This window comes from Aythya ferina, assembly GCF_964211825.1.
Source record: "Aythya ferina genome assembly, chromosome: 5".
Classification (NCBI taxonomy): domain Eukaryota; kingdom Metazoa; phylum Chordata; class Aves; order Anseriformes; family Anatidae; genus Aythya; species Aythya ferina.
Window position 1 is genome coordinate 1,409,894 of NC_140301.1, and position 20,481 is coordinate 1,430,374.

At 39.3% G+C, this 20,481-nt stretch overlaps 1 protein-coding gene across 26 annotated transcripts in view; it reads right to left on the reverse strand.

Moving 5' to 3' along the window:
* The window catches only part of MICAL2 (microtubule associated monooxygenase, calponin and LIM domain containing 2), a 163,516-nt gene that overhangs the window by 77,439 nt on the left and 65,596 nt on the right, over positions 1-20,481 (reverse strand). For all 26 annotated transcript variants that reach the window (XR_014693214.1, XR_014693215.1, XM_084519769.1 and 23 more), the window contains 5 exons: positions 6,361-6,568; positions 5,576-5,692; positions 4,265-4,366; positions 2,457-2,612; positions 1,474-1,574 (listed from right to left, as the gene is read on the reverse strand). Coding sequence is in view for 24 of the 26 variants with exons in the window: in XM_084519769.1 (XP_084375895.1) it covers positions 1,474-1,574; positions 2,457-2,612; positions 4,265-4,366; positions 5,576-5,692; positions 6,361-6,568 (684 nt within the window). In the remaining 2 variants the exon portion in view is untranslated. The remainder of the gene's footprint in view (positions 1-1,473; positions 1,575-2,456; positions 2,613-4,264; positions 4,367-5,575; positions 5,693-6,360; positions 6,569-20,481) is intronic.

Sequence of the window (20,481 nt, forward strand, 5' to 3'; positions counted from 1 at the left end):
AGGTTATTGTACTACCCCGAACAGGAACTCTCTATGCCAACATTCAAAAGCACCTTTATTTACAATAAAAGACTATAGAACCTCCCAGCTCCTTGACTACAGGTTATTTTCACAACTTCCGTGCTATCAAGAGATGTTATCACCATCACCACAGTGCTTTTTCCTGTGTGTGTGCACCCCATGTATGAAACCACATGGGAGCAGAAATACCTACATACTGATGTAAGAACATGCTGGTCTCAGCCTGAAGGCTTGACTTGATGTTTCAGTAACAACTAATTTTAACATGGACTATGGAAGTTTTTCTGCTCTTCTATTTGGGGCTGGTTTTTTTGTTTGTTTGTTTTTGTTTATTATTTTTTTCCTGACAGTGTGGTAAAGGACCCTGCCTTTACAGGTCATTCTACTTAAAGCCAACAATTATTAATAAGGCAGTTTCTATTACAGCTTAATTGTGGACAAGACCTTAATCACAGGGGTGATGCCACAGAATTGCTATTAGCCCAACTGTCTTTAGGCAGATTGTTTTCTTCACTCACACATGAGTGACTCATGGAAACAACTTGCCAGGCCACAGCCCTTCCTCTCCAAACTCCTCACAACTCTTGTGAAGCTATGCCTACAGGCACCAGCCCCTCAACCCCAAAGGCCACTAACTGCTCTCCCATCACCTCTGGGGTGTCCACCCTTCATCTCTCCCAGCCTGGCTGCTCTATCCTGGAAGCTGGCATCCTCCAAAAATAATGAAAATTGTGGCAACCAAGTTAAGTGGTCCCAACAGAAAGAAACATTTTGATAGCTCCCTACAAGCACTTCCTTTGGGAAACTATACTAGACTGTTTTGGCAACATCTAACTTTGCAAGAAAAATTGACTACTACTACATTTCCTGGAAGAGAAATTTAAACAGTGCCAAAACACTTTCTAGAAACAAAAGAAAACAACCTCCCCATCTTAGAGAAGGGGAAAAAATAAAAGGAAAAAAAAATGCTTTTCAAAAGGCCTCAGAAATTCTCAAGTACTTTTGAAAGTTCAGAACATTATATTTATGGACTCTTTTTATGATGTTTCATCAACTTTGGAATTGGCATTTTAGCCTTGGGTAGATCTTAACGCTTCCTTGTTTGCCTCATGAAAACTGGACACAGCTGTGCGAGGTTAACCTTTAAATAAATTATTTTATTTTCTGGTGTGATGAACACACCATGCATTTCCAAGATCCCATTTTGGTGAGTTTCAGAACTAATAAATTTAGGAAGTACCATTTTCATTTCTCTACAGAAACTTCGTGCTGCCTGAGGGGGAAAAAAAAAAAACGTCATTCAGAGTAAGATCTAAGTGATCTGAGCTTTAATTAAGTGACCTAGTAAGTCTATAAACACTTTCTACAACATGGAGCAACATTTATGCATATGTTCACACTTAGTCTGTGCCAAGTAACTAAAGGAAGATTTTACCCAGAATTTTTACATACGTTCATAATCACTCCTTTGTCCAGAAGACTCTGTTTTTTTGCTGTCATCACAAAATAATGAGTGCTATCTTTGTAGTAAACAATATTCTCTAGGTCAATTCCTGAAATATAACACATTTATTATGAAGTACAATGCATTTTCTGTGACATTTACTAACAATGTGACTGATGCCCACAAATTCCTTCTTGGGATACATTCATTTTACCAAGGATATTGGTCTTAACTGCCAGGAGTTTGCTCCCACATAATTTAAAGGTATCTGGCATCCTACTAAGAAATAGCCAGTTAACTGCAGCCTTACTAATCTTCTGAGGTAGAAAAGGGAAGTAAAGGGAACAACATGCTTTGTAGGTTGCTAGAGCTTCGGCTCTAACTAGGAGTTTGAGTGTCGGTTATAACAACAAAACTAACAAACAGTTGTAAATCAAGAATGGAGTTGCTTGTACTGCAAGTAGGTACATCTATTCTGAAACCCCTTTTCATTCAGCTGTATTTCACAGTTTATATTTTAAGTATTTATGGCAGACTCCCATCTAGTTCTTTCCAGTTTATCAGACTTACACATCAAAAAACAAGAACAAACTCCTCCCAGAAGGGCAAAGCCCTTTTCACAGGATTTAAGCTGTTCAGCATGTAAACAGATACAAACAAAACAAACTATGTCTTAAGGGAAAACTGTGGTCACTGAAAACACTCTTATAAAGTTGGACATAGCTGACATTTTTACAGTTGAGAAGAATTTAAACATTATAACAAGCTATGATGTGGCAATACCCAAGCTAAAAAAAATGCTACTGTACCATAAATGGACACCTCCCTTAGCAGCATTCTGACACCATTAGCATTTTATCACTTGCTTTTAAATAAAATATATCCAAATTAATGTTAATAGGAATGGGAGGGTGGCCCTGCAGATAAAGACTTCCTCTACTGTCTCTTGTATTTATTTGTCAAAAAAAAAAAAAAAAGAGGATCCACCCACCCGTTTCCTCTTTAAGGTCCTGAAAGAACTTCTGATTGAAGATGAAAGCAACACCACTAATTTCTTCTACCTTGGCTTCTGCAGTTGTATTTCTGTTTATAAAATTGGCAGTGATAGCTATAGCCAGCTTTCCACGAAACTCCTTTCTCCTAAAACCTGGTAAGAAAAGAAAATAATTAAAAACACTGGAAACTTCACATCAGACTTTGAGGCAGTGTCAGTTGAAGGCAACTCAGTCTACTCCAACACTTAAACAGCATACAGTCAGCACATTTTGTTTTATTTCCAAATTCCCTTGAATGCAGAGTCTTTTCTCCCCAACCCCAGCTGCAAAAGTAGAGCTGTACCATATTGAAGATAGTCTCATTTAAAAAACAAACAAATGAAAAAAAACAACCACTAAGGTTGGGAGGGGAACTATGGGAAGAAGTTGAACATGAGAAGTTAAGTACAAATGATGACTAAAAAAAACCAAACAAACTAGAAATAGTGAAGTAAATTTAATAAGGGGAACATATTTACATGCTAAATAACAAGTAGATTTTTGTTAGATGGGTGGTAAACAGTTTATGAAAAAACATGCAAGAAAACAGTAGTTAAAAGCAGCAGAGAAAAATCGGAAAAAACAGAAACCTCTGTAACAGTGCTTAGCTGCAACATGCTACTAATTAATGTGGCTTTTCAAAGACTGAGGGTTGAAAATTATTCAGTGCCTTAACTTTTATTTCTTATGCAAGCAGTTCAATGTGAAATTACGTGCATTCTCACTCCATCCTAGTTAGCTTCCCTTCCCAAAAATGCCTGGTAAGCAGTAATCTTGCAATTTCACATTCAGTTTTTCCCTCTGTGTATTCTCCTTATCCTTAAGTAAATTGTGAAGTAGATCAGGTCTTTAGAGTATTTTTAGCCAATTGCAAATGGCTTTTCAGAGAATATGTACATTGTCTAATATGAAATCAATTACCTATAAAAATTTCTCTTTGTGCTTTTTTGGTAGGTTTTTATTATTTCATTCGGATAAATTTAACATGAAAATACTGGCTTCTGTATGTAAAAAATCTTTAGTGCACCAAATAGGATACTGTGTTTGGCAGACATAAGAATAAACAGACAAACTATGAAACTAACAAAAAAGGGAAATGGTGTATTTAGTGACCTGAAACTAACATGGATATAATTAAAGCTACAAGGAAGGTATATAATTAGATAAACAGGTTTGTTCATGTGATACAAGAGCAGTTTAACCAGTATCTCACTAACAAAGACAGCTCAGGCGGTCCAAATTCTCAGCAATGTCTCAAGCTTATGGAGGACATGTGTTCGTTTTGTTTTGTTTTTTCCCGCTTACAGTAATTTATTATCTTTGCAAATTGTTTCCAAAGTAGCTGTTTCTGAGATTAAATCATCTTTACACAAGACTAATACCTCTGATGCCTTCATTAAATACCCAGTTGTCACCTTTTGGTCTTTAGATCAAACATGTAGTGGAAATTTATGGCACAATAGTAAAGATAATGCATTTTGTCAGCCCCCTTCAAGTTAAATCATCATGTAATTACTTAACATCGAAGCAAGCCCAATGGTATCATGATATATTTTCAAGGCAATGCAGATACAGACGGTTCTGAGGATCAGTAATGATATTTAGGTGATTATTCTGAAGAGAAGGTAGCACATTAAAAACTAGTTTTCATAGATATTGGTGTATTGAAAGGCAGCCTGTTACTTTTCATTCTCCTCTGACTTTCAGGTCTTCCATGTACCCTACAAGAAAAAATTAGTATGGCTAAAAGCACACATTCACATACCCTCTAATGTGTTCCTGCGGCCATCTGCACCAATAACAACATCAAATTCATACTCTGACAAAGGGTGATCCACAGGGAGAAATTCAGCCCTCCAACCTATCTCTAAAAACACAAAGAATAATATTTATTCATTCTTCGGGAATACAGTAGAGAAGTGTTTTCAGAGTTTGAAGAATAGGCATTGGGATAAATGGTCCATTTCTATTCAAACGGACTTGTATTCTGCCTCAGATCAGTGCAGAGAAGTTCTGCTGCACTCAAAGCTATGTTCATGCTGTATTAAGCAAGGTGTAGAGCTTAGGGATATGGTTCAGTGGGGACTGTTAGCGTTAGGTCAGAGGTTGGACTCGATGATCTTGAGGTCTCTTCCAACCTAGAAAATTCTGTGATTCTGTGTCAAGCTCATAAGCTGACAACAAAAAAAAAGAAGCCCTTATTTGGATCACCTAATGCACTAAACTTCCTTTAAGACTGACATTACAAGACTATACATAAAATACTTCTCACAGAATGACCCCCACAATGACCCTATTAGGACTGTAAACATGTATAAACAACAAGAAGAACTGGGCTTTAAAAGAAGAAAAAGAGCATCCTATTCTTAATACTTTTAATTCTGTCTTCTAAACGCAAATTAACAAAAACATACCAATGCAGCTAAATTTAATCTTTGCATTAACACAAAACATTGTCTGAAAATGTTTGTATTGCCCTATTTTTAAAAAAAAAGCTATATAATATGCTTTAACTCCTTATAACATTGTTTGTTCTACCATTGCTACATGAACATTTACAGAGAAATAGCAGAGTATTTTAATGAATTAATTAAAAAATAAATCTGTTGCTACTACTCCCTAAGTTCTAATTGAGAGAGATTTTTCTTTATTTCATAAAAAAATCTGCATAAGATGGCTCATATGACTGTGCTCCAGTGGGACTAGATTGAATGTGAAAGCAAAATGAGGCCCTGAGAGCTTAATCCATTTTCAACAATTATATTATCAATCAAGAATAGTTTTTGCAAGAAGATACCAGAAAACCACACCAGACTCCTTACAAAGCCTCAAACACTTGCCAGAAGGCATAATGCAAAACCTCAACTTTTCAAGCTGGATCGTATTTTAAGAATTATCAGAGCACGGTCACAATGATACTTATCACGCCTACAATTGCACGTAGCAAACTTTGCTAAATAAGAAGGGCAAAAGACTCCCATTTCTTTAAGCAGAATTCAACTATCTTGAGTGACTTCACATGAGACCTGACATAAAAAGAAGTTACTGTGTACAGAATCACATTATTAATCAATACTTTGATTTTCTTGATCTTCAGGAGGTTCCAGGACTTTCACAAATTCTAGATTCACGTGAATTTCAACTCCTAAAATAAGTGCAACTTTGAAGAGGATAAGTTGAAGTTGTCGAATACCTGCAGACAGTGAGAAGCAAAGACGTATTTAATATATAAGCAAGCACAGCTCATCAAGTTGATACTCATTAAGAAAAGTATATAGCATTATTATTTTCTATATTGTGATGAATTCAAGTATAGCGATTGCCACAAGATGTTCTCTTCTGTCTCAGTTTCCTCTTCCAACACAGTCTTATAGGTAATAAAACACTTCTGTGATTTTCATAAGCTTTTTTTTGTTTAGAGCTTGCCTTCTTAATGATACTTAGAGGATCTGCATACCCAATACATTGGCCATTTTAAGACTGAAAATTTTTACAGCACATAAAAATATTTCCCTGTAAAATATCACACTTCTTTCCTCATTAGATTAAGGGGTGCATCTATCTTTAACATACTAGAATGAATATCAAGATTCTTCATACAGTGATAAAAAAAAAACTATTGCTTAGCAATTCCAGTCTAACAAGCTGCTCCGTAAGATTGTCATTTGTCCTACTGCCATTTTGCTTGAGACTTTTTTACTTTAACGAGTAAAAAAAGTCTCCTTTTTTTTTTCCTCCTCTTTTTTCAATGTGCATACATGTTTAAGGCAGATGAGCTTTCTGCCAAGTCATGAAAGTTTCCATTAATCTGATCTCTGTGCTCATCTTATCTGAATGGGGTCCATACTCTCAAATACTTACTGATGTGATCAATAGATCCTGCACAGAATTTCCCATAAAATTTCTTTGCTCCCAGTCCCCGGAGGTCATGGATTGTAAATGGCCAGAGATGCAACACATTGTTTCTTGAAAAAGTGTCCCGCTTCTCCACGACGACAACTTTGGCTCCAAGGAAGGCAAGTTCTATGGCAGTCCGCAAGCCACATGGGCCACCTCCAATAATTAAACACTACCAAAGAAAAGAGGGAGTTTTACACAAAGTTTAGTACTGATTTCCAAGTAACTTCTCACTTACTTTATTCGTATGACTTGGTATTCAATCAGACTCATGCTACCAAGAGTGTCTTCAAGTCAACTATTTAAATCAATAAACATCCAAATTTGTTCAACAAAAAGATGTAACAAACAACACTACAGAAAGCCAAACATCTTTTAGAATCTGCTTGTACATTTCTAACTCAGTTTTAGCATTTCAGAAGTGCTTGCAGTAAACAGGATTACATCTACATAAAAGGGAACGGAAATAAGTGATCTTGGTGCAGGCTTTATTTATTTGTTTTAAAGAGGGAATTGGTGCACAGTTGCTAGAGTTGCTAGATAAGCCAGCAGTTTTACGGCATTAGTTACTCTCTCTTTAGAGCGAGGGAGCATCCTGAATTTAAGAGCCTAGTTCAGCCACTGCTGTAAGGCACAGCATGTCAAGAGAAGTCAGTAGACTTCACCAGAAGCGAAGAACTCAGCATGCCATTTCACACAGTGGCTCTTTACCTTCAGGAAGATCATGTTTGTTTTATAAGCTTAAATCTACGTTTGGGCATCCTCAGAAGAACAACTTAAACTACTAAGAGAATTCTCACTTAAGTTTTAGCTGAGAACTGTGACTTTTCATTGATTAATAAGCAAATGATTTCCAGAAAGCAACTAATTTAAATTGAAACATATATAATGTTTACATTTTCCTGACTGATCACTAAAAATTTAGTAGAAATAGTCTTAAAAGATGGACAACACCCGCTCCCTCTCCCCATTCCCCATAAAGCACACAGGCTACACAAAACCTACACCCATTCCAGTAACAGGCTTGGGCCAGGGAGAGACGAGGTAGGCACAAGCTGAGGGGTGAGCTCTGGCTACGAGGTTAAGCCATGCTGCATTACAAATCTGAGGCCGTTATCTCAGAGCCCAGACATGCTTCTGCACACCCCGCACACAAAGCCAGACAACAATTACAGTTTCCAAGCAAGCACAGACTGTATCTGGAGGCTCGTTAGATACAAGTCTGGTTCCCACTGCATTTCTTTCATAAAATGGGATCATTTATTTATATTGGTTTGTTCATTTGTTTTCAAGTTTAATATCTTAAAAATTATCTGGCACTGACTTTTGTCCAACCAAATTGTAAAAGCCTTGAATTAAAAATGTTTTTTTAATTCAATAATGTAAAGAACTCAAGTTCCTGATGAAAGAAAAGCTTCTGCAAGGTGTTTTTGTTGTGCTTTAAGCAAGTGTTTCGTTAACTAGTTATGAAATAAGTCAAAGCCAGGTTGTCACATTAGCTATGTCCTTGGCTTTCTTCCTCTTAAACGAGCATATTTGATTCATAATTCCAGAAGACTTCTCACTGCATGCTAAGTAGTAAGGAAACATCAACAGATACAATTATATAAAGGAAGAAAATAGAGTGCAGATGTTACCCTGACTTAAGAAGAGGATTGCTGGTGGAGCCTTGGTAAACTCCTTCTAAACATACTTACCATGATTAACATGGGAACTTCGAGTTCTGACAAGTGACTGCCTTCACAGCTACACAAATTTCCAGCAATGTTTAGCAAGCACTTGGAAACATTTTAAAAATAAAAATCATACATGGTTTGATAAGGGCTTTTTTTTTTTTTTTTGACTTTTTTTTTTTTTGACTTTTTTCCTTTTTTTTTTTTTTTTTTTTTGCCAACAAAGTGTATTACATATAAATAAATGCAACTTTTTTTCTTTAAAGCAATCTTTTGAGATTTTGTCATAGTGGATCTTGCCAAGTAATAAAACCCACACAGGAAGTATTGCTCGGTCCTCCTGGTAATCTACATCATGGTATGTTAAAATTTAAGGAGGATTCTGCCCTCTCCCCTCATCCTATCATCATTGACAAAATACCATCCTAATTGCCTAGAAACACTGTGAAAAATGGTTGTATATTTGCTGCCACATCTATGGTTACCTACCATAAACATCTTTACCCACCATAAACATCTTTATCTATATCTCAGAAGCATTTGTTCTTTATTAAGGATGCTTCCTGCTGATGTAGAGCTTATATTTGGCACTTTGTGATTTTTCTTGAAGCTTTTGGGGTCAAAGCCAGAAGAAAACTGTTGCAAAGGTAATGCCTACTGTGCTCGTGCACCTACCTTTATTGCAAAGGGGCCATACCACCAGCCAGTCCCTGCCCTTCCTCCCCAGCTCTCCATTTGCAAATGAAGTCACAGGACTGAGAAACCATCTTGTAATCAGCCTAGAATGAGCCTTGAATAGCTTTGTATTTTCAGCTCCTGTTTCCCCAGCCTCCGGTTCATCAGGGGCTGCTTTTGAAATTAAATTCTTGCAATTTAACACAGAGCAATCTCCTTCCTGACAAGTGACATCACATAAGCAAGTCTGGAATGATCAATCCTGACATCTAACAAACACAATGAAACAAATGCCAAGTTTCTTGACATTCCTATCACCATTTGCAGGTCAGTTGTCTTTTAATGGTGCCAGATCACCTCCTAAAAAGGTAAAGGTTAACTTGACCTTTCAAACTGTCTTCTGCAAATTAATCACAGTAACAGTGGATGATGGGAACTGATGAGGAGCTTTTGTATATTTCATGTTCATACTAGAAACAAAGAGAGAAAGACTTGTATAGATTACAGGGCATCTTTTCCCAGAATGAGATGACAACCAGACTTCTGTGACCTGCCTGAAAAAATCAGTATCACATTGGATGTTAAATACTGCTATGCTACTGAGAGTACGTCATGTAGTACAAGGTAACAGTAGTGGCAGAAGACCGATATACTATGAAGTTTCAGGGAGAAAACTGTTGATTTTCTGCTTGCAAATGTATGGAAATACTCCCTATCAAATGAGAAGCTTCATTAAATTTAATATCTTCCCCAAGAACAGGGCTTACATTAGAAGACAAGAGCAGGTGAAGGTGCAGAAAGAATAAATGAGAAGGGAGAAAACAATATGGTTACCCATTATGCAACAGATTAAAGAACTGATTTAAAAATGCCTAGTTTCCTCCTTTATCCTGTATGAAAATAATGTATCCTCTGCACGTATTTCTCTCAAAGATCTGATAAATGCTTAAAATATTGAACACAGCCTCTTGAAGAGGAAATGCATGCACTGAGAAAGGGAGCCAGCTGCAACAAGGACCCCAGCTTTGCCACAGCCCAACACCGTGCCCAGGGGTTCCCAGCCCAAGGAAGGAAAGGTAGGCACCACACACACCCTGCGCACGCTGTGGCAATGGCTCCCCCTGTTCAGTCACCCCAGCATCTTGCCCGCAGCAGGAGTGGGTAGAGTTACGTGTATTGGATTCCCAGCACCAGCTGGCTAGCCCAGACACACAGTAGCTGTCTTCATGGAACAGACTACCCATAAGCACTAACTCCGGAAGTCAACCACCAACACGATTGCTTTTCATGACAATTTGATGCGAGCTAAACTCACCTACAGTTCTTACAGATATCCTGGGTATTAATTATACAGATTACTGATATGACAAATGCAACAATTCATATCATAATCATAAAATGTTCGTTATCAAAACAGCATGCCCATTTACTTATGAGTTAAATTTCTACTAGAGCATTTTTAGAGTACTGGTTACAAAATTTCCTCTGAAGAGCTCTAATACAAATTTACAGACCAGTAACAGCTGCTTGGTGACAAACTTCGGCCTATTTCAGTTTAAAATTATAAATTTTAAGTAAGCCATGGAGATTATTGTATTTAATAATAAAACACTAGTAAGCACATGTTTATTTTATAAAACTTGACTACGTAAGTTGCTGAGTTTCTATAGTACTGTTAAAAAGTACTGCAGTTTTCTGTAAAGCATAAAGCATGGATTGTTTTCCAGGCTCCGTTAAAAGATATCAGAAAGTTTCCCATATAATAGAAACACATACAGGATGTATAATCAAGTCTGATTCTCCTCAAAGAAGGTCAGTCTGACAATTAGGGATGCTGCTTGCTCTGTGTGTTTTAGGATGACGGTACCTGGAAAGTCTCCAACAGATGTTTCAACACTGTATAAGAAGACACAGTGCTAAGCCTAATGACAGCATGAGTTACCTCTTCAAAGGCAGAATGACTTGTGTGCCAGGCACAGGTTTTCAGTTGTCAGTATGATCTCCCATATATTACGTACAAAATAATGACTTAGGAAATGGGAGGGGAAGAAGGGGAAAGAGGAAGGATGAGGAGTAGGGGCCTTTTGCAGCCCCTCCCATCCCCCACTACTAAATCCTCAGCCTGAGAATCCAGGCACCTATATCCCATTCTGGAAAAACCATATGCAGCTCAACAGCTGAGAATTTGCAGAATGCCTCCCTCCATCAGTTTTTGTGCTGTTGTGGTTTAACCCGGCCGGCAGCTAAACACCACACAGCCATTCGCTCACCCTCCCCCCTCCCTCTTTGGGATGGGGGAGAGAAACAGGAAAGTGAAGCCTGGGAGTTGAGATAAAGACAGTTTGTTAAGACAGAAAAATAATAATAACAACAATAATGATGATAATAGTACTACTACTAATAACGTGTATGAAACAAGTGATGCACAATGCAATTGCTCGCCACCCACTGACTGATGCCCAGCCTAACCCTAAGCAGCTGGCCAGCCCCACCCCAGCCAGCCACCCCTATATATTGTTCAGCATGACCCCAGATGGTATGGAATACCCCTTTGGCCAGTTTGGGTCAGCTCTCCTGGGTCTGTTCCCTCCCAGCTCCTGCTGCACCACCAGCCTGCCTGCTGGCAGGACAGAGCGAGAAGCTGAGACGTCCTTGGCTTGGTGTAAGCACTGCTCTGCAACAATTAAAACATCAGCATGTTATCAGCACTCTTCTCATCCTAATCCAAAACATAGCACCCTACCAGCTACTAGGAGGAAAATTAGCTCTGTCCTAACTGAAACCAGGACACACGCAGTAAAGCGAGCTTAAAGAAACAATGTAGATTTTGAGAGAAAGGAGGGAGAGAGCAAGAATAGTAATGTTATGTTCAAAAACAAAAACTACACCAACACTATCTATCCAGTCACAAAAATCTCCCCCACATCAATCTATGAAGTTCAATCAAGGAATCTACCAGTTGGTAGCAGTATGTGGATGGGGGAACACAACCAAACAGCATCTCTTTACACAGTTAAGAACAGACAGAACCCATTGTAGCTCAATACATTACATTCATATTGTCCAATTCCAAATCCCTCATTCCTCTCCTGCCTGAGGTACCCGAACATTAAATCAGTTCTGGAAAATAAACCAGTGTTTCATTATAACCCCTCTCCCACCCTTCCTAAATGTATTCCTGAGAAGAAGATGGAAGTTATAGTCACTCCAGGAACTCAGGATTTTCTCATTTCTACCTTTCAGCTGGTCAGAGGTGAAAAATAGGAGATTAAATTGGGCATGAGTTCAACTGCAGCTTGATAGACACAGAGAGTCCTTTTGTTCCAAGGTACAACAGTCAGAAGCACCACTTCCACTCTTCAGTAGAAGTGTACACATATGCTAGTGAGAAACTAGTGAAAATCTTCCACCTAACTTATTTAACTTCTTATAACTTATCTGTAATATTTACCCAAATCACCATTTGGAAAGCAAAACCTGTAGGGAAAGACCTTGCTGCTAGAAATGGGCACCAAGGGGGACCTTTCCCCACACACGTTGAAGCCGCTGGCTGGTGCCACAGGTGCCCCCAGCATCCATGGCCCCCACACAGTTAATGGAGGCTCTACCCGCACCCCAGTGGGGTCTCAGGTGCATTCATTGCTGCCGAGAGCAGGTCTGGGACCTCACATGGCCTTGGCCTTCACGCAACATCAACGGTGCCAGGGATGCATCGAGGATTACTTTGACTGACTCCCCAGGATTACATGCTACATGGATTTGAACAAGTGTTTATTCATGATAGAGCTAAATGGGATGTAACACGAGATAGACATGAAATTTAATGAAACAACACATTTTCTGGATCAGCAATGACTGTTTCCCTGGAAAGGCTCCAAAGAAAAACAGCTGCATAAGCATCTAAGGCAGTCGGCTACCAGAAGCTGCAGCAGGAAGCTCTCTCCACCACAACACTTTTCACTTCGCCCCCTTCACTAGATAGAAAAATGCTTCAGGCAAAAATAGGCCTGCTCAGTAGGACATTCCTGACTTACAGTTCATCTCACATTTGTAGTCTCAGATTTTATCACATAAATTTGTTGACAGACACTGGATACAAAAGTGCAGTCAAACATACCCTGAATCTACTGAATAGTCAATAGAGTTCTTAAAATTTGAGACATTATAATTCAAGTCACTTAAAATTTTATATGCTACTTCAGACAATGTTAAGAGTCGAGGACTAAAGCTTTATGAAAAACAAACAGGTTAAGCTCACTTAGGTATGATGCATATATGCATGATGTGTTTTTTCAGTCTAAACCATTGAGCCTAGTCTCACTGCAGCCCTGGCCAACCAAAGCATTTCAAAATATGGTTGCTTCCCTAAATCCAACAACCCTATTCAATTCCTCACTGTTTCTCTAGACAAAGACCCCCACACAAAATGCTTGCCATCTCCCCTTCTACATGCCAGCCCAGACACCGGCACCAACAAAGGCCACGCTGCTGTAGAGGCTCAGGTACCAGGTGCATTACAGCAATGCAAGTGTGGAGCTCTCAGCATTCCCATGCCCTGCATTGCATGAGATGCTTGCACTTGTTGCCTGTTGCTCAACTTGTGGAACACCGCCATACCTATACAACTGGTTTTACTAAAAGGTAACAGAACATGACCCTATCAATAACAGCAATGGTAACTGTAGATAAAGATGACTGATTTGGAATGCGTAGATTGGACTAGATATATAGCCTATAGTCCTATGTATATATATATATAGAGAGAGAGCGTGCTATATATATAGAAGATGACAGTGCAAGGATAATTATTTTCTTTGTTTTTGGTGTTTGTTTTTTTTTTGAGAAACAGACAGATATCAAACCCCAAAATTCTGTGATTTACAGATCTATACTACACGCAAACATTAAAGGAAAAAAAAAAAATCACTCTTCCATCAAAGCAAATGGGGGGAGCTAATTCAACCTGCCCTACAAAAATTAACGTTAACCTTACTAATGTTATAAGGAACTTATAAAACGTAGCATGATAAAGGAAAATATGCTTTTAAAGACTTTTTCATTTTACAAAAATAATATTTAGTTACATGTACTTTAATGACAGGTCCTAATTCTCCAAAGGGTTATGTGAACGCTATATTTAAATGCACTACGGATATTTCCAAAATCTACCTTAAAATACTGTTGAGACTAGCTGGATCTTGCGGAATAGACATTTCTAGACACCACAGAAATACCACTGTTGGGCAAGTTCAAAGGCAGCTGGGAACAGCAACCAACCCCAGCAACAAAACCCCTGCCTGGCCCAGGAAGCCCAACATGACTATCCATTTCTGCTTTTGATCCCCCCAGTATTTTATTCTCTTTAACCTTAGCTGAGCACTCCATAAATACACAGTTTTGTCTACTCCTGCCAAAAGCACTTGTATCAGTCAGTAACTGGCAAAAATGGAGATGCTGCTATCTTTTTCCTTAAAAGACTGCGATGTGGATTGGAAGCTACCTGATCAAGGCTGATTTGGGGCAGAGCTCTTTCCCTCAGCACTGCGCCCTGCAGTTGCTGCACTTCCAGTTGGACACAGTGCAGCCCAGGGGATCAGAAGAACTATCTTGATTGCTCAACTTTTTTCTTTGTACAAAATGCCAGACATGAAACATTAGAACATTTATTGCATTCATTTGGCTCATCTTTACTAGGATTTTTGAAAGATAAGCTTCTGCATGGAAAAAAAAACACATGCCTTCATTTTTCCTGGACAAATTCAGACATGCTTGTCCATCCACCCTGTCTCTAGGATGTATGTACTAATATTAGATTTGTGCATAAAAACCTTTTCATAGTTTGAAATTAAAACAATGGCATGAAAAACATCTGAAACTTATAGCCTGCTATGCAACGCACTACTGAGAGTCTACATGTATTCAGTTTACTGGAATTTCAAAAGTTGCTTCACTGATGCATCGAAGCTGACAGGACTTTGTTTTATGGAGCTATTCTGAAGAGCTCTCTCAGAAGGCCTTGTTTGTATTTAAGTAAGTTGACTTTATCTCAGAGATTTTATATCAATTTACAAAAAATAAATTAAAAAACAAATGCAGCTGTTGACATGACACAAAAAAGTATCTCTAGAAACTTTCACTTCCCCACCAAGACACTTGGAGTTTCAGAAGAAAACCTGCATAGCATCTGACAAGAAACCTTATACTGTTTTTAATAAAAGGATTGCATACCAGAAGTCAGGCAAGTGTTTTAATATGAAAATCTCCTCAGAATTTTGCATAAAATAAACCCCTAACATCCTTCGGAATTAAGAGTGTATTTGCTGTTTTCTCACCTGTATTTCTCTGTAATCAAAACAGGGGAAAAAAAAGGGAAAAAAAATAAAAGGAGGAAGAGGTTGCTTTCCTTTCTTTTCTGGCAACTTTGGCTATTTGCTTAAGCAATTAAAATGAAAACAAGATAAACCTTGCAGAAAGAACGTTGCCTGACTATCCTGGACGCGAATACAGTTCACAGCATTTACATGCCTTGCCATTTTTGTAGGCTTACGCCTGTAACATTGAGATAATACTTTAAGGCTATCTTTAAAAATGTCAGAAAAAAAAATATGAATCCAGAAACAGAGAACTGGAGAACACAGATAAGAAGTGGAGGCACTAACAGCCGCACTCCTGTGCACAGCAAAGACTTCAGCAGAGACCAATGCTTCGAGTCCTGCGAGCCTTGTGGACACAGACACTAGTGAGATTGATAGCAAAAGAATAAAATGAATCCTTTACATGGTTTCAGAGTTGGGGCTTAATGACCAGCCACTAGATGACTTGTCTACAGACCCAGAGGAATGAACTTCTCATGCTTGATGGCATCCAAAGCATACACACAAGTTGGTCAGCAACCATGTAGCTTTACTGCAGGATGTGCAATACACTTAACAGACAAGCACACAGACAAGCACTACAGTCTCATTTGTCTACAGAGCTGAAATATATATATATATATATATAGGTTCAGTGCAATTTTATTTTATTTTATTTTATTTTTAACTAAACAACAACTGCAACAATCTATGAAATCAGCTAAGCTTCAGCTTCAAAAATGGCTTCTTGATGCAAGTGGTAAGCCAAGTTATTTCACAGAATATTTTAAAATATGTTCTAAAATGCATTTTTATATTAGGCAAGTTATTAACCAAAACCCAATTAAGACCTGGCTTTCAGAAGCCAGGACTGGGTAAATAAGCTCACAAATGAACCGTTAGGTCTGGGTCAGAATCCACATTTGCATTTATTTACTTATTTTTAAAGGTCTGAATCATTTCATTCCATCATTTCTAAATTTTGTAAGCAGAATGACTGTACAGCACTGTACGGCAGCTCCAGGCAAGCACAAAATGTAAAGCTCTAAAAGTAGCCAGCAATTCTGGGTTCCTAGAGCCTATTTTCTTTCAAGTCATCATCATGCAGTCTTCAAAGACCTTCATTTTCCAGTGCTAGCACTCACAGCCACTTAATTAGTAAAGCTAAATGCTGCTTTAACCAGTCACTTGCACATGTCAATTTATCATAGGTAGACAATGCTTTTATTTTTTACGTTTTTATTTACAATTCGCAAACACTAGGAATTTATCAACCACCAGCAATGCTTAGCACTATCTTATCTGATGGTGTCGACAAGGCAGATGAACTGGAACAGTTTGCGGAATTAGAAAATCCATCCTTAGCATAACAACTTTTAGGAGAGTTTCCAATAGCACAGAACATTGACAGCACTTACACAGAAGCTACTAACCACCCTGGTGGCAGGATATACAACACTAAAATTAGGTTTTGCCACCCCTAGTTCTTATTTCCAGAACGTCTTCAGCTGAAACCAAAGGCCCATAACAGGGCTTATTAGTGAAGGAAGGAGCCCTGAAATATAAAATATTAAAAAGGTGAAAAAATATGAACAGGTATAGGCCTTGAAGCAAGGGGCAGAGTTGAAGATACAACAATTGGCAGCAAAAGTCTGTTTTACACCAGCAGCCAGTACAACAGAAGGGGGATCAACACGCAGAGCAGACTGGTGTTTGCTTACATGGCTACTTATTAATAACTGTTTTCATACCTGAGCCTGGATGATATGCAGACAGCAGCACCTTTCTGACCAGCACCAGCTTCGCTTGTTCCGCCGCTCCCTGGTGCTGCCCAGCCACGGCCTGCCTGCACCAGCCACCACGACCCTGCCATCACAGCAGCCCACACTTGTTGGGAAAGGCTTCCCGCCACCCGCAGCTATTTCCCATCCCACTGGGAACAGAAAAAACAAAAATGACCTGCAAGAAACGCCTTTGCCTTCTACCCAGCACTCGCTGATCAGCATCACTTGTTATGAATTGTTTGGGTGTGGAGCCCTGGGCAAAAAGTTCAGTGCCATCCCCTGGCATGTTTTCTAATCTCAGCTCAGTTTCCTGCGGGGCTTTGTTTTATCTGCACTGTAAATCCGGCAGGGGTGGCAGGGAGCACAGGCAGGAAGGACAGTGGGCACTGCCCACAGAGGGGAGCATTTGCTGTTGCATAGGTCCTTTTAGAGCTGCTCTTGTAACCCATTCAGAGAGGCAGTTGAAGTCAGCAACGTGACACTAATTCTAAGTGTGGCATAACCATGTTCCCTTCTAAATTTGGATCTTAGTCAAATGAACAAATCCAGAGAGTAATGCAAGATGAGCCAGGCAGTATCTCTTGGTCGGTTTCTTTGGCAGAAACAGGCATAACCCTGGGAAATACAAACTGTTCTCCAGTACTGAAATAGGAGCAGCAAACATCCAGGGCAAAAAGCAAGTTTTGCAAAACCAATCTGAATTGATCTAGAAGCATTAACTGTACTACTAGAGAAGGTGAGTCACATAACACTTCAGTTGTGCCCTAAGTAACTGTAGCAGCATGCTTCAGGTCTTCTTTAACACAGGTAAGTGAAGGTAGCTAAGCTCCCCAGGCCACGTCCTCTAAGCCCGAACTGTTACTGCTCTAGTTTATCTGCCTCTTACCTACAACACATACTCCAAATTGGGCAAAATATTTTAGCTGGGGGTTGACCTGCACCACTTAGAGGGGAAGGAAACCAGCCTAGCTCCTGACATACCACTGGCACCCAAGGTCAGCTCTCAGTGTGTTGGCACTACCCAACGGACCAACCTCAGTGTGGTACTGTAAGCAGCAGGTCCTTTTCTGCCCCATACACCCACCTTTAGCTGGCTGTTCCGTTCCTTTCCTAGTAGGGTCACAGTTCTACAATGGCTTTTAGAAATTGTATCCACCTGATCACAGATAATTTCAACTTTCCAAACTCTTAAAATTTTGATCCTGACTTTCAAAGCACCTACAGCTCATTCCATCTTGGCCACATCAGCACCCCCTCAATTCAGCACTGAAATTTTTATTAAGTAAGACTAATACTAATCAAAAATAGGAATCACTGAAATGACCCTTAATGCATTTCCCCAGTCTGACAGCAAACTCTTGCTAGCATCGGTGTAAAACTGGTTCTCTAAACAGACATGGGAACCTCAGAAAGGACCTGAGCCGCAGGAGACAGGAAATTGCTTTATTGTCTGAGCTCTGGGTTTTAGCAGCCAAGTGTTTAATCACTTCTTGGTAGCAAAAGTTATGCATTTCCTCACTTATCAGTACACAAACATTGCCAGAGCAGAGCTGGAAGCGTCGCTAACAACAAACCCGTAACAACCAAATCTGGCACCTGGGGCCCTCTCCAGAGCCAGGAGCTTCTGGGACCTGACCCAGCACGGAGGGGCTTGGGGGGCTGTGTGGGAGTACCCCTCGCCCAGCACACAGCCCTACCTGGTGGGCGCACATGGTACGGCTGTTTCACACATGCAGATCCAAAAGCACTACAAAGCCCCAGCTGTGGGAACACGCCCTGCCATCTTGCCATAACCTTTTGTTTCATTTAAACTTAATTAAGCCACTTGCAGTGACAACTGCTGTGTTTTGTGTGAAAGTAACTGGGTGCCACTCCCAGTGGGAATCTTTACAAAAATATCTAGGAAATCAGGTCAGGGTGGGACAATTCCCTTCTGTCAGTTCCTTTCAAAACCATTAGCAAGCGACAGAGGACTAGCATGCTGCTGTTAAGGGACAGATGTAAAGCTACTGTTATCCTGCAAGCAAAAAATCTTTAAATTCCCAAATGCCAGAAAAAATCTTATTTAGGCTGTCTGACTATGTTACTTTGGCCAGAGTTCACTGTTTTTCATGACTGATTAAGCTGAAAAACAGTGCATTTGTGGAAGCGTCTGTAGGATAATAAAATGATTTCATTACCAAATCACATGCCAAACATTTGCCTTTGCTGACGCAATTTGGCCCAATCTGACAGTTTAAAACACTGTTCAAGGAGTCAAATATTTTGGTTTGTTTTCAAAGAACGCTGTCTGCTGTGTCCTGTCATCACCCGAGCTTCCACTTCTGCTCTCTAAAAATCCTGAGAAACAAAGAATGTGTAGACAGTGTTCAACAACTGGTTTTGCTGAACAGCCAAAGGTGGTTTTCTGATTTTAGCCCCCACCTCAAACCAATCTTCCTTACCTCTTATATTCACATTACTCCCATACCTTCCACTACTTTGAAATATCTATAAAAGTTGCTTGTTAAAATTTCTAAAAATAAATTTACACTGGAGATCCAGTGCTAAACTTAGGTGTCCTGTCCTAAAAGCCAAAAAGCAAAGAAGCACAATTACCAAAATAAGTAGCTTATCTTAGTATACCAAACACCCGAGTGCCACTTCAAGGCAGCAGAATACATGGCACTTAATATCCCCAACTGCTCAATAGTCCTGGATTCTAGTCTCTAAGCACTATGCATTTATATCCTGGTAAGGTTTAATACAGAAAAATCAAAATAACAACTGCCAGAAGACATAAGGCATAAAGGTGAGGAGGTTGCAGCTGAATGTGGTTTTGTGATAAATCACAAACTTTCATTCACTAAACTTCCTATAAGTATGGTACTCAACTTCTAGTTTCAAGTTCTATGACCTTCAGAGGAATGCATTTTTATTATGATAAGGGAGTTAGTGATGCTACCTAATAAATCTTAGATAAGTTTGGTGTGTTCATTATGAACCCTAATTATCAGGTTTGGAAATCTCCCCATTTAAATTATTATTCTGAAGAGACTAGTATGTACAGCAAAAGGGATGTACCATCTGGATCTTTGTTCTTTAAAAGAATAAACAGGTTAATGTTTTCATTATAAGGATATTGTTGAGTTGAAGCACAGCTGGCACTCCCTTCTTTCATCTTACAGTTCAACTATGCTTTTCAGAAAAAACAAAAAACAAAAAACAGTATTTGTTGCAAGGGCCACAATCACAATGTTTGAGCACACAACCTCATTGGATTCTCTACCACTATGTACAGCACAGGAGAAACCTGGCTGAAAATACGAGTTACTGCTGAAGGATTAACAAATGCCCATGCTTCAGGAAAAAATGTAGGAAGCCACACTACCAGCAGCTTTACACATGCTGGGTGATTTGATTAATGAAGAGAAGAGTATTTGTTTGGCACTTCAGAAGAAGTTGGAGAGAGGGGAGAGGAAGACATCCAGAAGCCAACCTAGTTCATTCACTACCAGGAACAAGACTACCAATTAGGATGTTTGTAAACTGAGGACTTACAGGAAGCCAACTTCTACTTAATAACAAGGAGAGAACCTGGTATCCACTCCTCATTCTGCT